General features: G+C 58.9%; 1 protein-coding gene across 2 annotated transcripts in view; it reads right to left on the bottom strand.

Annotated features, from left to right (window-relative positions):
- Nucleotides 1-354: 354 nt before the first annotated feature.
- The window catches only part of SLC45A4 (solute carrier family 45 member 4), a 30,168-nt gene continuing 16,600 nt past the window's right edge, over nt 355-13,922 (bottom strand). The window contains exons 2-8 of one of the 2 annotated variants that reach the window (XM_068983675.1): nt 9,485-9,673; nt 6,416-6,595; nt 4,872-5,905; nt 4,118-4,217; nt 2,900-3,111; nt 1,665-2,022; nt 355-1,200 (exon numbers count right to left, since the gene is read on the bottom strand). In XM_068983675.1, coding sequence (XP_068839776.1) covers nt 1,118-1,200; nt 1,665-2,022; nt 2,900-3,111; nt 4,118-4,217; nt 4,872-5,905; nt 6,416-6,595; nt 9,485-9,673 — 2,156 coding nt within the window. In that variant the 3' untranslated portion in view covers nt 355-1,117. Of the gene's footprint in view, nt 2,023-2,899; nt 3,112-4,117; nt 4,218-4,871; nt 5,906-6,415; nt 6,596-9,484; nt 9,674-13,922 lie in introns of both variants that reach the window. The other variant, XM_068983676.1, reaches the window with a different exon arrangement.

Raw genomic sequence — 13,922 nt, 5'->3', positions numbered from 1 at the left:
GGCCCTTCTCCAGCCGTGATGCACGTCAGAAACACTCCCATTTCCCAGTTGGTTCTCCGTGACCCTGGGGTTCCAGGGGAGGACACGTGGCTTGCGGCTGCATCCAAAACGGACAGGCACTGCTGCTCCTCAGGGACAAATTGCAACCTGCAAAGTGCCGCCAGTGACAGAGAGACGGGATGGGACCAGAGGCCGGTCAAGTACACGAAGCACGGCTGTTCCTCTCAACACACAGGAAATTCAAGTAGTTTATTTAAAAACTGCGTAGTTTCATCTTGAAATATATATCTATGTATATATATTTGCTTTAGAATGATCATATTGCAGCATGACTCTCATGCGTTTTAAAGTACTTTATTTAAAAACATATTGACTTGAGGCAGCGAAGAGGTAGAGTCCTCTCACTTTATCCGGGTGATGTGTGGGAGGCCTCCCTCTTTCTCCTGAGATCAGCGGACTTAGACTGACCGTCCCAAAGAAGAAAAGCAGAAACTGCTTACTTAGAAAGAGATTGTGGTTTGAAAAGCATTTCCAAACAGCTGCAGCATGTGACGACCGTGCTTCCCCGGGGTGCAAGTTTGGTTCTGCGCTGAAACCAGAAATGCCGTGCTGAGCTGACCTGTGGGGCGGACCGTCCCCCGTCCAAGGCTCGCTTTCTTCACGGCGGGGTGGTCCTGACTCGGGGGTGAGCAGGCGCAGAGGTCAGACGGGCGTGGAGTGTCCGGTGTGTGGGCCTGGCGGCGGGCACGGGTGGCATGCCACGCCAGGAGCTCTGCCCCCAGGCTCCCCCCAGATGGTTCAAAAACAAAGTGCAATGAAAGAGTCACAGCGTCGCCAGGAGCTCCGGACCAGACGACAGGCAGGGCGTGGGCACAGATGCGGGCGGTGCAGGGACGGCTCCGCCAGTTCCAGGGCTGCCCCTGGGGGGTGGTCCGGCCCAGCCTGGCGGGCCTCCCCACCAGTGTCCCGGGGGCCCAGCCTCCTCCCAGCTTTGGTGTCACAGCTACTGCGGCCCGCCGCCCGGGTACAACGTGTCAAACAGGAAAGCAGGAGGTGTGTTCTTCAAGAAAACCACAGTTTTGGAAAATAAAGACAAAAAATTTTTTTTCTAAAATAATCATAGAGAAAAATACTCTCCAATAGCTGCAGCACCAACAAAATGTGACGAGATCTGACAGAACGTCCAAATACCTGTAGGCATCCACAGGGAAAAAATGTGATAAAAAGTGTTTTAGTCACTGACTACACAACCGTTATCTGAAGAATTCAGATAAGATATAGCAAAATACATCAGATACTTTTTTGCTTTCAATTATAACTTTAGAAATGGAAAAATCTTATTTTTTTCTAAATCGCTTCTCTATATGGTAAATCTGGTTTATAATTTTAAAACGTGCAGAATAATATACCTGCAGAACAAAAGAGACAGTTGAAATTAAAAGATCGTTTTTCGATTAAAAAAATGATTCATTTTAATTATGGAAAAAGTAATTAATGAGGTGTTTTCACCTACTGGCGCAAACCTACCCTACAGCTACTGAGCCTCCACCAGGGTCGGTGAAGGGCTCTGGTGCGCGCGGCCGCCAAGGCCACGGCAGCCGGCCTGCCGGGTGCCACCCCCACCTCCCTGCCGCCCTGGAATGTGTGTGCGTCCGCGGCTCAGACCATCGACTCGGTCTCGATGAGCCCCTGCGGGCCCTCCTTCCGGGACAGCTTCAGCACGGTGGGCTTCTCGGCGCTGCCGCTCGAGCCTTCGCCCAGCGGCTGGGAAGACAGGCCCTTCTGCTCTTCCTTGGCCTCTTCGGACACCTCTGGGTAGATGACCAGGAAGGCGGCCGTCAGGAAGCCCAGGAAAGAGCCCACGGAGGCCACCATGGGGATGACACGCACGGTCCCCACCGCGTCGACCACGCTGCCCAGGGCGGAGGCCACCAGGATCTGGGAGATGTAGACCTGGCAGGACAGGACGGCGCAGTCGATGCCGAAGCCACGCCTGGAGGTGCCGGGGCTGTGATGCACATACTGCAAGAGAGGCGGGCAGGGCATGAGGGCAGGGCCCAGGGGAAGCCATGCACCGGCATCCCCAGGGTCTGGGACAGAACTGCCTCCTCTCAGCGGCTACACACTCGCTTGCCTGGCTCTCTGTCCGCCCGACTTATACTGAACACGGTACTGGGGGTTCCAGCCACTGCAGGAAGGCAAGGAAAATAAATAAAACCCTTAAGAATTAGAAAGGAAGAAATGAAACTCACTACCCATGGAGGATGTGACTGTGTGTGCAGAAAGCCTGGGAGAATCTATAAATATGCTATGACAATTAATACAATATACCATATTTAGGGAATATTATACAGGCTCAATACTACAAAGTTTTAACTCTCTCCAAATAGATCCATATAATCAATGTGTTTTCAATTAAAAAAAAGAAGTCCAGAAGCTGATCCTAATATTTAAATAAAAAGGAAATGGTCAAGGTAACCAATTAACAATGTTGAAAAACCAAGCTGGAGAACTTAACACTACCAGGTTTCATTCAGCTCTTCTTGTAAAACTACTTAAGACAGTGTAGCCACTGTGAGCGGACAGAGCGAGCCATGGAAGGGAATACAGACATCCCCCAGCCAGACCCCCACCCACGTCCATGCTCGGCAGCGTGGGGGGAGAGGGACAGGACACCGGTCACATGACCATCCTTACTTGGGGGAGCCGTAAAGCTCTGATCGACCTAAGACCACACACACACACACTCTGTCCCAGGCAGACCACAGGCGAGGGCGTGAGTGCAAGGGAAGACGTGGGCAAGAATGCTCCACACAGAAAGCGCCAGTGAGAGCCGCAGAGCCGCCCACAGCCGGTGGCCTCGTGGCCTGGGCCTGCCCTCCAGCGCCCGCCCGCCCACCTCTCTGATGTCGTGGTACTGCCCGAGCAGGGCGTAGGGGCAGTAGGAGATGCTCATGGAGACGACGCCCATGGTGCTGATCATGATCATGGCCACGTAGACGTTGGCGAACATGGCCATCACGGCCGTGCCGACGGAGAAGCCCAGCGTGCCCAGCACGTAGATGACCCTGATGCTCAGGTCGTAGTTGTCCAGGTACTTCTGTAGCAGGGCTGCAGAGAGGGGCCGCCTGGTGACCGGGAGGCACACGGCCTGCTCGCTCCCCTGCCTCCACTGCACTCAGCCTGGCTCGGGAACCGGGGCGGGACGCCCCTCGTCTCTCACTCCCCGGCCACCATGCACAGCCCCTGGATGGGCCCCCAGCTCACCGTGCCCCAATCCACCGCCAGGGGCTCCACACCTCAAAAGGAGGCTGACCCTCGTGGTTCCAGACCTATAACCTGGTTCCATCCTGCAGCCCCGTGGGGACTCCCCACCTTGGAGAGCCAGGCCTTCCGACCCTTCCGCCAGTCTAGGCCCACCCGGTGCCCTCTCTGGCCTTGGGCCCTGCCCTGCCTCGGGGACTGAGTTGTGGCTGGTTTTCCTCGCGAGTCCCGACCCCTCTGGGTCAGGCTTTCTGACCCAGCCCTCCTGAGAAGTCCTGTAGTAATGCAGACAGCACTGTGACTGTCAGGCTGGCTGTCCCCCATCATCCTCAGGTAGAGACTGAGCAGGGTCCAGGGCAGGATCAGCCAGAGGCCCGTAACCGCGGCTCTGCCCCGTTCCCAGAAGGCGTGCCTGCGCCCCGCTCCTGAGCCTGAAGCCTGTCACTGCCACCCTCTGTTCTCCAGGGCACAGTGGACCCCAGGGAAGGCCGCTTGTCTCCTCCAGACATCCCGACCTCCAGCAGACCCCAGACACACTGCGTGTGCTCAGCCAGAACCTGGGACGCCTGCCCTTCAGGCTCAGAGCACAGCTCCTGCAGCGTGCCATCGCCCTGAGCCCTGGCAGGCCCTCCCTGGGAGCTGGCAGGCGGCCGTGTGGAGGACAGCTGAGGGCTCGCAGCAGCGGCACGAGCAGCTCCGCCTCCAGGCAACGATGAACGGTGACGCTGCTGCTGTCCCTGAGGGCCAGCCCCGTCAAGGCAGGGCCTGCGGCCCATGGAGCAGGACGCCTGTCGGTCTTTCGGGTCACGGAGTGAGTCCAGGTGCTCAGCTCACCTGGCTGGGGGCCGCTTACCTGAGCAGGTGGCACCAGTGGCTGCGTAGATGACTAGGCCCCAGCAGCCCATCTTCACACCCGCGCTGTAGGCCTGCCACGCCGTTGAGTTGGATGGAGCCTGTTCCGGACACAAGATGAGGGTTCGGGGGGTGGGGCCAGCGTGCTGCGCCTCCAGGGGAGGGGTCGTTCACCCCGAAATCACTACTGCATCTCAACCGCGGTGCCACAGGGAGCAGCAGCCACGGCCCAGGCCGCTGCCCGTGGTGGGCCCTCTGCACCCTCCCCCAGCCCTACTCCGCTGTCTGGGCCCAGGATGCCTGCTGCTCCCGCCTCTGGCCTCCCTGAGCCCAGTGGCTGCGTGGAGCAGCCTCGGCCTGGTGGGCCGTGTGGGGCAGGGAGGCCTGAGCCGTGACCACCTTGGACCTCCTGGTGCCACTCTGGGCCAGGAGCACAGGTGTGAACCCGTGGACGCCCTGGGGCCTAGAAGCCACGCCCACGTGGCCTGGACACAAGCAACAACAGAAAGCTGCTTCAACCTGCAGGTTCTGCGGCCACCTGTGTAATGAGAGAGCCGGCCCGCCTGCCTCCAGCTCCCGGTGTTCCCGCACTTCCAAAGCCTGGGGCGAGGCAGGGTGTGCTCACCACAGACCCAGGCCCGATGCCGTCTCGCATTCATACATGAGGACCCCTGACCACGTTCCCAACAGGGCCGCATCCGGGCTGGCTGCCACCCAGGCCCCCTCCCACAGGGCAGGGGGGCCCGGGCGCTCACCTTGGGGTCCCCCTCGAAGATGACCTGGCCCATGAAGTCGGTGTAGAACACGGCCTCGGCGATGACGGAGAACCAGGTGAGCAGGTGGCAGAGGCAGAGGCGCACCAGCTCGGGGGGCATCTTCAGCATGGACAGCCAGAGCAGCCGCACGGTGGTCTCGCCCTCGCCCTCCTCGCTCTCCGAGTCCCCGCTGGACGTGGTGGCCCCGCTCTGGTGGCGGCGGCGGTGCTGCCGTGGCCGCGCCTGCAGGTCGTAGAGGTCACTCATGCTGCGCGAGGGCTTGATGAGCACCACGGCGTTGGCGCGCCGGTGGCGGTAGTGGTGGGAGCCGATCTTGCCGTAGTAGGAGAAGGTGCTGGAGGCCTGTCGGCGGAACACGTGCCGGCGCCGGCGGGCAGGGCCTGCCGTGGCGGGGGCCTTCAGGGCGGCCCGGCTGTAGATGCAGGTGCCCGGGCCGTCCTGCAGCCCCGCGCTGCCCCCGTTCGGGAGCCTGGCTGCGCTCAGGGGCTCCTCCAGCAGGGTCTCGTCCTCGCTGGTGGGTGCGCGGAGTGGCAGGGGCCGGCGGGGCGGCCGGGTGGGGGCGTGCTCCTGGCTGGTGCTGCGGGGGGTGCCGGGGCAGGAGGCGTCGTGGAAGATGGAGGGCTCAACGTCCTGCAGGAAGAGCTCGGGCTCCAGGCCCAGTGCAGCCTCAGGCACGTGCAACACCGAATCGCTCTTGCTCCGCACCAGGCCCTCGTCCAGGAAGTCCAGGGCCAGCTCATGCTCCGACTGCACCTCGTCCAGGAACAGGGCACCGCCGTCCAGCACGCAGGTGCGGGGGCCGGGGGCTGGCGTGCCAGCCGGGTCCCCGCCACGCTCCTGCTGGGGGCTGTACTGCTCCTCCTCGATGCTGGACAGGTGCAGGGCCACAGACACCGTGAAGATGATGGCCGCGAAGAAGAACAGCACCTGGTTCTGCGTCCGGAACCAGGAGCCCAGGAAGGTCTGGGTCCAGTCCAGCCCACCCAGCACGTAGCCGATGGCCCCGCCGAGGCCTGGGGACGGGAGGGGATGGCGCAGATGTGAGCAGAGCAGGGGCACGGGTCACGGGGCGGAGAGCTCAGACAGGTGTTCACAACTCCCCCCACCAAGGGGGGTTCCCGGGTCACTCAGAGAGAGAACGGGAAGAGCAGGGATAAAGCACGACAGCTGAGCCCAGGTTTGGAATCCTGACCTGACAGTTTCCTGCTTCCTGAATTAGGAGGGAAACTGGTCCCGCCCGGGACTCTCTCCCCACTGAGCACCATCCCCGAAGCTCAGGAGCCCACGTTCCCATCAGATGGGAAAGCTGCCCGAATGGAGGAGGCAGCCAGCACGGGGCCCTGGCCTCGGGCCAGCAACCTCGCACGCCCCCCACCTCAGACCAGTCACTCGGCCCTGCCGAGTCCCTGCTCACTGCCTCACCCACCGGGGTCTACATGAAGCTGCTCGGGGGCCATGAAGCAGCCTCCCCTGGACCCGACGATCCAGGAGTGGGGCTCAGAGCTGGGGCAGGGCCTGCTCACCAGCAGAGAAGGCGTGGATGTTGAGGGCCATGTCCTGCTCCTCGCTGTCCACCACGTCCAGCAGGTACGCACGGATGGGCCCCTCCGTGGCGTCAGCGCTGAAATCCAGGACCACCACCCCCAGCACAGTGAGGACGATGCCAATGGGCTGCCGGGAGGGGACATCGCCGAGGGCCAGGCCTGCCAGGGCACAGAGGAGCAGCGGCTCAGTGGCCCCCATGGCCGCCTCAGGGGGCTCTGCACTCCTGGGTGCAGCCTCACCACACGGGAGGCAGGCTTCGTCTCTCCCGCTGCTTTGAAGCGGGTTATGAGCCGTAATCTCACACCTGCCTCAGGTGAGTCTGCCCCTGAACCCGGAGACCAGCCTGCTCCCTGAAAGCTGAGTGCCGGGGGCCAGAGTGAGGAACTCCGCCCATGGCAAAGGTCATGAGGAAGGAGGCTTGGTATACGCAAAGGCGTGATCAAGCCTCAGGAAACCCCCTGTTCCTGAGCATCTACCCCAAAACCAGAGTCTGCTTTATGCTCTCACCTACACCTCTGACTTTACGGGGGGCTCTCCCCATAACCGTTTCTCTCGGAGAAGGAGTAAACGTGCAGCTCCAAGGCAATAAAAATTCCTGGGCGGGACAAGAGTGTTTCAGCTTACGGACTCCTCTGAAGGTTATCTAGCCCGCCTGTATAGGTTCGTCCAGCCACATGTGATTGTTTACAGCCTCCCAACCTGAGAGGCATGAGATGTTTTAGACTTACTAAAGGCAAATTCTTTTGGGAAATTGTCAGTATAGTGGGTTGGTTAGGAATTATATTGGTGAAGGGTTTTTCATTTGTTGTGTCAATAATTACTGCTAATTATCTGCCCTGGGTGTGACAAGGGTGTCTCAGGTCAAACCTCTCTGCTGACAGACTAGCTTGTGTGACAGGATTATCCATACTCTTGCCACTATGCACATGATTGTTTACAACCTCTCAACCATAAACAGCACAGAGAGTTTTGGAGTATTTTGACAGTCTTAATTAGCATAGGGCTTTTCTCACTGTTGAGTCAATGATTGCCGCCAGGCCTCCATATCCTTAGGCACCTGGGAATATATTAATCAATGTATTTGGAATATAGAAAAGGAAATATAGTAGTTTTTAAGGTTAGCAATACTAGACTTTTTGAGTTAATGGATTTTCTCTTTTGTAATAGATCACTGTACTTTGTTATAAATCACTGTGTCCTTGCTATGTAAAAATGTAACTTTATCACTATCTTAAGACTAAATAGATCTTAAGGCGAACATTGGGGAAAGGATTTTCATTTGTTGGGCTAATGTTTGCTGCTAAATCTCCATATTCCCTGCCCTTATAATGAATATAACTAACATATAGGAGAAATAAGTATTAACCTTTAAGCATATAGGAGAAATAAGTATTAACCTTTAAGATTAATCATGTTAACCATGGGTTAAATAAATTCCTTTCTTGATTGTAACTCACTACACCCTCACCCTATAGGAATGCAACGTTATTTGGAGGGTGGTGCCTGGCTTAAGAAAACACACACTTGGAAAAAATAAGTTTTTGGTTATCAGAAAGAAAGGGTCGTAAAATGTCAGCAGGTCTCATGGCCAGAAGATGATGTAAAACCCCTAGGACCTTTTTTTTTAATACATTTATGTGAAGCACCTGATTTTGATAAAGGTCAGGACTGCTGACCCCCGCGTGACTGTATTCATCCCTATGTGCAACAAAAGGTATATAAGCAAACCCAAAAATAAAGAAATCGGATCAGTTTCTGGAAAGACTGATTCCCCCATGTCGCTTCTTTCTTGCTCTCCGTTTCTCTGGCTGAATTCCCATCTGGAGCATGGATGCTATTCCACATAAACCAAGTTATTCAGCCTCTTTTCTCCACTAATTTTCCTACTACACTATCCATTTCTAATCTCTCTATATATCTGTAATTAAATATGTATTTTTCCAAGGACGCCGACTCTGTCCCCACCTTCGAATCACCCTGGATCCACCAGAGCTGGACCCCAGCAGCTGAGCTGCTGCTGGTTGTACTGGATGAGGAACACTCTTGGCACAGAGGTGCTGTGGGGCCTGGGACCCCCCCAACTCTGCAAGTGGGGGTTCCCAGACAGCCCTGCCCTACATGAGGGTTGGGAAAGGGGCTTCTGACCAGGAGAGACGCAGGTACAGTGAGACGCACCTGGGTGCGGGTCAGGAGCTCCAACTTCTGTGTGTGGGCCACAGTCGGCTGGGGCCACCCCCACAGACAGGTCCCTGCAAAGACCAGTGTTCCTTCTGAACTGAGCCTGCAAGTGCCTGGGGGGTAGCAGCCTGTGGACTCCTGACCCAGGGACAGCCAGCTTGGGGCGGGGCATGGTGCACAGCTCAGGGAAGCCCCTCTTGCACCCCCTCCAAGCCTGGGACTGCACCCACCCTGCCAGCACACGCGGGCCCTGGAGGAGCTGAGCGAGGCTCTGTTGCACACGGACCTCTTCGGCTACCTCCCTTCCTGAGCCTCCCAGCGTCCGTGATTGCCCGAGGACCTATGTGGACGCGGGCAAGTTCACTGTGTCAGGACACAGGTTAAGCTTCTGTCTTAGCTGTCACCAGAAAACAAGACTTTTGCTTCTTCACATTCCTGATCGGTTCTCTCAAGACAAAAGCTATTTTCCCACAAATAGCTGCTTTAACTGAAAACAAACAACAGAAAGAAACAAAACAAACCCTGAGTACATGAACCAAAAAAACAAGTAGCAAACTAGGTCTGGACATTTTCAATACCAAGTCTGAGAAAAGGAGGAAAAAAAAAAAAGAAAAGATAATTTCTGAAATAATGCTGGAAACAGGACGTGGTGTCAGATACGCATTAAAAACAAACGGGTCACAACAGGAAGCGCTCCCTGAGAACAGGTTCCCATGGCATTCCCACGTGGGGCCCACAGCCTGGCCACCGCCCGGGGCCAAGGACGCCCGCCAGCGGCCCCGGCCAGGATCGGCGGTCTGGGCTCCTCATACCTGCTCGCCCGGTGGAGCCCGGCTCCATGCCCCCAGACCCCGGGGCAGGACACTCACCGATGGCAGAGCCGTTGAGGAACAGCGCCACTCCAAAGAGCACGCCCACGCAGAGCGCCAGGATGAAAGGCCGCCGGCGGCCCCAGCTCAGGGTGCAGCGGTCGCTCGCGGAGCCGATGAGAGGCGTGAAGATGAGGCCGAGGATGGGGCTCAGGAACCAGGTGAGGCTGTAGTACTGCTCCGGGAGGCCTGCAACACACACGGCCGTCACCCTCGGGCAGGTGGGTGGCTGGCAGCACGCGCCCTGCGCACACACCCGCCAGCTGGAGACCCCTCGGGCACGCGTCCCCCACGAGGCCCAGTGTCTGAAACCAACTAAAGCCCACCTGGGAAGCATCCAGTGGCCCAAGGCCAGACCCGGGCTGTGGAGCCGGGCCCGGGCGTGCACAGAGCCTTCAGAGCAGCACCCAGACCCAGCGGGCCCGGGCTGCCGTGCACGCGTGGAGAACATGGTGTCAGCCCCATGCAGCCAGCCCCAGGGGTGCACAGAGCCTTCAGAGCAGCACTCAGACCCAGCGGGCCCGGGCCACCGTGCACGCGTGGAGAACATGGTGTCAGCCCCATGCAGCTGGCCCCAGGGGGTGCACAGAGCCTTCAGAGCAGCACCCAGACCCCACCCAGACCCAGCGGGCCCGGGCTGCCGTGCACGTGTGGAGAATGCGGTGTCAGCCCCATGCAACTGGCCCTGGGGGTGCACAGAGCCTTCAGAGCAGCACCCAGATCCAGCAGGCCCAGGCCGCCGTGCACACGTGGAGAACATGGTGTCAGCCCTATGCAGCCGGCCCCGGGGGTGCACAGAGCCTTCAGAGCAGCACCCAGACCCAGTGGGCCCGGGCTGCCGTGCACGCGTGGAGAACATGGTGTCAGGCCCTGCAGCTGGCACCCATGGGGGTGATGGCATGAGGGTGAGGCCCTCTCGCTCCACTGGCGCTGATCGGGGCCTGGGGTTTCAGGGGCGCTGCTCAATGTCACCCTCAGGGACTGGGCCCATATCAGCCCAGAACATGGCATAAGGCAGGGGGCTACAGCTTCAGAGAGTAGAGGACCTGTGATCCTGGGACCCTGGGCCTCACTGACCAAAATCTATCACCAGGGCCCTACAGAGGGACCCTGCGCCACTGATGCGCTAAACGGCCCCAGCAGTGGGCTTCCAAGTGGCTACTGAGGGTGATGAGAGGGGACGCCTCCATGTGTGTCCAGCTGGAGCCAGGAGGCCGGGTCTGGTACCTAACCTTCTCACCCACCCAGAGGCAGAGATGACCATGCCCGTTTCACAGACGGGCAAACTGAAGCTCAGAGAGGTCAGGTGATCTGCCCTGCGTTGACAGAGCACGAAAGCAGGAGCCCCAGCATTTAAACCCAGGGCTGCCTGGTGTCTACGTATAAGCACGGACCCTCCCCAGCCCCACCCTCCACGCTGTCACCCGCTGACACAACCCTGAGGCCTGCCATCCTTGGGACAGAGATGGGTCTGGCCCGCTTACGCCCAGGATGCACCTCGGCCGCATCCTGCACACTCTGTGGGTTCCATTCACGCCACAGACACAGCGGGGAAGCAGCCTCCGCTGGCGGGGCCGGGGTGGGGGGTGGTAGCCCTTTGTCGGGGGGGGGCAGATGGGGGCTTCAGGCTGGTGTGTTCTGACCTTGACCTGGACGGGGGTCCCTGGGGACAGCTCACCTGGCTGGAGAATGCAGGTCACGCACCTCTGTTTGTCAACTTCAGTGAAGAGCTGACTTAAAAAAAAATACAAGGTGCTCTGGCCCGCCAGCAACTGGGTCAGTGAATGTTTTACACCGCCGAGGGCGCCGAGGAACGGAATATCGTGCTGACTACCAAGGAAAATAAACTGTGTAGGAGGAGGAAATCATTTTCAGAAAAGGGAAGCACCTTTCAGAACTGTTGCAGGCGTGCCCATTAAAATATTGATGCGTTCAGCCTAGAATTTGAGGTGTTGGCCTTGACCTTTCCAGAACCTTAGGAAGGGTGAACTGTGCTCCTGTTTCTAAGTCAGCAGGATGAGCTGCTGGTTCAGGAAATGGGGAGCTTGCTGAGCGTGCTCCACTGACGCGCCGGGGTCTATGCGGTGGGCCTGGGTCCTTGACGCTCACTATCAGGGTCCGGCACAGGGGAGGGCAGGGCTGGGCCGACACTGCCCACCCTCAAGAGGGCGGCGTGGAGAGCAGGCTTCTCAGGAATGACTCCCTCCCCACACCACTCCTGGGAGCCCGTGGTCACCTTCAGAGACAGAGGAGAGCATCCTTTCCCTGGGGGACACAGTCTCTCTTGCTGGGCTTTTTCAAATGTCACAACTTTACTACTGAACACTGACTAGCCTAGTGACGGGGCTGCGTGCAGAGCTGCAGCACGCATGCACACTCACAGTCACACACACTCACACGGGCATGTGTGCACATGCCTGCCGTCTCCCCGGGGGGCCCGGCCTTCCTGCTTCAGGCACCAGGAGATGCTCCAGACTCTACACCTGCCGACTCTCGCCTCCCTGCCTGGCTCCCGGCAGAACCCTGAGGGGAACATGCCCCGCAGCCCCGACAGGAAACGCCTGCCCACCCCTGCTCTGGACTCAGCGCAATCGTGGTGTCTGGAGTCTGCCTTCCGGGTCTGTGTCAGTGCAGGAAGAGGGTGTCTCACGGCTCTGACCCCGGGACACGGGCAGCTCACTCCGGAGCTGCCCCTCCCAGCCTGAGCGGGTTCTCTGCCCCTCGGGCAAAGCTCCGTCCACCTGAAGTCCCTTTTATCTGGGTCGGCACTGCCCCAGCCGACTCAGGCTTCCTGTCCCTGCCTTTTCAGCCTCCATCCCTCTGGATCACAGTATTTCTGGAGCCAATGGGTGGGCCCCGTCTCCTGTGTCTCCTCCCGGGGTGTGCTCAGCCCCTCCTGCTGCTAGCAGCTGTCGTGGGGGGACTGGGCCCGCCGCTCCACCGCCTGCTTCCTCTGCCCTTCCGGCCGGCTCTGCCCCTCTTGCTCCTGACTTCTCTTGGTGACTCAAGTCCTCCTTCACGTTCCATGGTGATCCGCACACTAGCGTTTCAGCATTATTTGGCAGTGGCTGCTCTAGAGACTCAGAGAAGGCAATGGCATCCCACTCCAGTACTCTTGCCTGGAAAATCCCATGGACAGAGGAGCCTGGTGGGCTGCAGTCTATGGGGTCGCTGAGGGTTGGACACCACTGAGCAACTTCACTTTCACTTTTCACTTTCATGCATTGGGGAAGGAAATGGCAACCCACTCCAGTGTTCTTGCCTGGAGAATCCCAGGGACAGGTGAGCCTGGTGGGCTGCCATCCATGGGATCGCACAGAGTCGGACACGATTGAAGGGAGTTAGCAGCAGCAGCAGCTTTAGAGGCTACTGTATTTACCTTCAGCCCAAGTGGAGACTGTGCCCGTCTGGTGAGACCCCGGCACCTGTCTGTGCCCATCCACCCCAGGTCCGTCTCTGCTAAAGCGGCACATACGTTAACGTCTGCAGACTTGATAAACCCTGGTGTGCAGGGAGCTCTGAACAATCGCTCATTCTAAAGAAACCAAGACGAACGTGTCTTTCTTCTTACCTGCCCGTCTTACCATCCCCATACCCTTCCTTCCTTCCTCCTCGGGATCCCAGGGTCACGGGGTATCACTTCCCTTTGGCTTGAAGAACTGCCTTCAGCTTCTTCAGCATTCCCTAGAGGTCTGCTGATGACAGCTGACCACAGTTCTCCTCCTTTTGTCCCTCACGGGTATTTCTGCTGCGTGCAGGACTCTGGGTCAACGCCTCTGTGGCGAGCTGTGCTCGGTGTGAAGTCTGCACAAGGCAGTCTTTGGGAGCAGGGCTCTCGGGGACCCGTGTTCTCCATGTGGGCGCGTCCGTCCCCTCAGACGTGGGGCTTTGGGACAGCACAGGGCTGTGGGGCTTCAGAGATGTGACCTGGGGAGTTCTGTCAACCCTTTCTGAAAGGGGTCATGCAACTGAAAGCGAATCTCGGGAAGCTTGTCAAGCTGGGTGCTGCTCAGCAATTCACCCCAAACCCGAGTCCTGCTCGCCCAGGGAAACCGCCGCCACGCGGCATCAGCTGCCCGGAGCCCTGGCCCTGCAGGAGTGGCCGCGGGTGCACACGGCCCGGCTGGTCGGCGGGTTCCTGGGGCCTGAGCGGGGCCTGCCGGCCCATGACCCACGGGGCCGGGCGAGACCACCCCGGAGTCGTGGCTCCGCCTCCGCCAGTACCACCTTGCGGCCCTCCTGCGGCGCCTGCCTGCATCCCCTCTGGCGAGGCTGTCACTGTCACCTCCCTCCCCACCGTCCCCCTCCACCCATGGCAGCCTGGATCCCCCCTTTGGCTCCCCCAAAACCCCCTCGCAGGTCACCAGGCCGCCTGCCTGCCAGCCCAGCCAGCCCGCATTCAGCAGGCTTGGCCAAAGCCCCACGAGGGCAGAGCGTG

This window comes from Capricornis sumatraensis, chromosome 11 (genome assembly GCF_032405125.1).
Source record: "Capricornis sumatraensis isolate serow.1 chromosome 11, serow.2, whole genome shotgun sequence".
In the NCBI taxonomy this organism is placed as follows: domain Eukaryota; kingdom Metazoa; phylum Chordata; class Mammalia; order Artiodactyla; family Bovidae; genus Capricornis; species Capricornis sumatraensis.
This window is presented reverse-complemented; position numbering and strand designations above follow the sequence as displayed.